Below are 2,648 nucleotides of genomic sequence, written 5' to 3' on the forward strand. Positions count from 1 at the left end.
TCAACAACAACAAAAACAAGAGAATGTAGAGGAAAGGAGCCTTTGTGCACTATTGGTGGGAGTGCAAACTGGCACAGCCACTGTGGAAAACAGTATGGCGGTTCCTCAAAAAGTTAAAAATATAATCACCCTATGATCTAGCAATTCCATTTCAAACCAGAACGATTTGAAAGTAGGGTCTCAGAGAGGTATCTGTACATCCATGGTCATAGCAGCCTTGTTCACAAGAGCTAAAGCACGTTATCAATCCAAGTGTCCATCAACAAATGAATGATGGATAATCAAAATATGGTATATATGTAACAATGGAATACTATTCAGCCTTTAAAAGAAAGGAAATTATGTAATATTTGTAGCATATATGGATTATACTAAGGACAATATTCTAAAGCGAAATAGTCAGGTACAAAAAGACAAATATGGTTGTGTGCAAGACGTCTTTGCAATCCAGCCCAAAACAGACTTGGAAGTAACTGTATGTGTGGTGTTTGGGGTGAGGTAAGGGTTCTTAGATTCTCCCTCCCTTCCAAAGTTTCAGAATAACCCATGGTAGGGGCCAAGGCTGAGAGCTTGACTCTGTGATCTCACAAGTTCCTCCAGGCCCAAGACAACGATGCTATCAGCATCAAAGAGCAAACTTGGCATAAGGAAGGAAAGGGGTAGGTAAGGAAAAACCAGTTAAATACACTCGTACCAGCTAAATCCAGTCTTTGCCTAGCCTTTCCCTCTGAGGACTTCTTGTCTCTCCTGTCCTCTGGCATCACTGATTTGTGGCTGAATGGAGACTGTCCAGTCACCAAAGATGTAACATTACCTGAGAGGTCCAAAGGTCCGTGGTCAATCCAGGTTTCCTCAGAAGGAAGGAACATTTTATCATAGAGCAGAGTCTAGTATTTTTATGGGACTATGTGCTCTGGTCTACTGTTAAATATTTCTAGAGTGGCATGTTTTATGATCATTCCTCCTCGTTCCACCCCACCCTCCATCTCTAAGTATTTTCCCATCTATGTTAACATAGAGTAAAGCACCCCACAAACACAGATTTAAGATTTTGGTGGCATGGAGCTAAACCCATGGTACTACCAAGCTAACTACCCACACCCACAGACACACACACACACACACACACATACGCACACATGTGCACAGTGGGTGAGTACATTTTTTAGATGGAGGTGGGGGAACTGGGTCCAATTAAAAACCGTTAGACTAGAAATTCAGAAGAGCACATCAGGAGGAACCTGTAAAAGAAATCTTCATGGATGGTATCAACACCATAGAAAGGTATGAACAAACAGTTGTTAATAACTTCAAGAGAAGCTTTAAATCCACACTAGAAAGTAACTTGATGCTGGGAGACTCTACACCTGTGAATGCCATGTAGTATGGTTCTATGTGGGATGGGGCATGCTTCCCGCAGCATCACTGGCACCTGGAACTGGTTAGAAATGCAGATTCTCAGGTCCTGCCCCAGACCTATTGACTCAGGAGCTCCGGGAGGATGGCCCAGCCCTCTGAGTTTTAACAAACCCTCCAGGTGGTTCTACTGTACACTCACATTTAGGAATCGCTGACCTAGAGGGCCCAAGATGAAGATGAAGGCATAAGGAGCAGAGCTGATGTAACAGAACGAGGACTCAAATATGGCAATGATGAACCCGCACACCAAACCAAAGCTGCAGTCAAAATACCAAATGTGGAGAGAGTGCAAACACTACTTTTAGACCCTGAAAATGGAAGGAGGAACTCTAAACGGTGTGAATTGGGGACAAGGAAAGAGGGAAAGGCAGCACTCTGAAAACCACAGGTAGGGAGATAATTCAAGGACATTTTCCTGACTAAACTATAATCTTGTCCTGAGTTGTCAAAGGCTCTTAGGGTTTCCTTCAAGAGCAATCCTCAGCGCCTGGGTGGCTCCGTCCTGCTTGTGTGCTCTCTCTCTGTCAAATAAAGTCTTTAAAATAAAAAAAAGCAATCCTCAAAGAAAGGGACCCAAGCGACATTCACCAAGTGGTTTTTGTTTGGTTACTTACTTTGCTTATTTTTTAACTTATTCTAATGCAACCTCAAACTTAGAGTAAAACTGCAAAAACAGAAAAGACCTCTGAATACCCTTTACCCAGATTCACCAACTGTTTACATTTTGCCCCAGTGCTTTATCATCCCCCATCTCTAACCAAATATATTTATTACACATGTGCTTTTTCCTCTAAAGCATTTGAAAGTAAGTTGGAGACATTATGCCCCTTTATGCCTAAATACTCAGTATGTATTTCCTAAGAATATGTTCTCTAACATACCTTCTTAAAACACAACACTCTCACATAACCACAGAACAATTATAAAAAATCAGGAAATTTAACCTTGACACAATATTATTATCTAATACTCAGGCTGTATTCAAAATCTGAAAGTAACTTGATGCTGGGAGACTCTACACCTGTGAATGCCATGTTCACCATTTTCTCCCTAATTCGGGATCTAATCCAGGGCCACATTTGGCATTTCATTGCCATGTCTCTTTAGCCTCTTTCAGTCTGGAATACTTCCTCTGCCTTTCCTTTTCTTTTTCTTTCTTTCTTTTTTCTTTCTTTCTTTCTTTCTTTCTTTCTTTCTTTCTTTCTTTCTTTCTTTCTTTCTTTCTTTCT

General features: G+C 41.1%; 1 protein-coding gene across 1 annotated transcript in view; it reads left to right on the top strand.

The window, feature by feature from the left end:
• Positions 1 to 361: 361 nt before the first annotated feature.
• Positions 362 to 2,648, top strand: part of IL15RA (interleukin 15 receptor subunit alpha) — a 23,180-nt gene continuing 20,893 nt past the window's right edge. Inside the window, 1 exon segment of the mRNA XM_044915244.1 lies at positions 362 to 493. Coding sequence (XP_044771179.1) covers positions 362 to 493 — 132 coding nt within the window.

This window comes from Neomonachus schauinslandi, chromosome 5, assembly GCF_002201575.2.
Source record: "Neomonachus schauinslandi chromosome 5, ASM220157v2, whole genome shotgun sequence".
Classification (NCBI taxonomy): domain Eukaryota; kingdom Metazoa; phylum Chordata; class Mammalia; order Carnivora; family Phocidae; genus Neomonachus; species Neomonachus schauinslandi.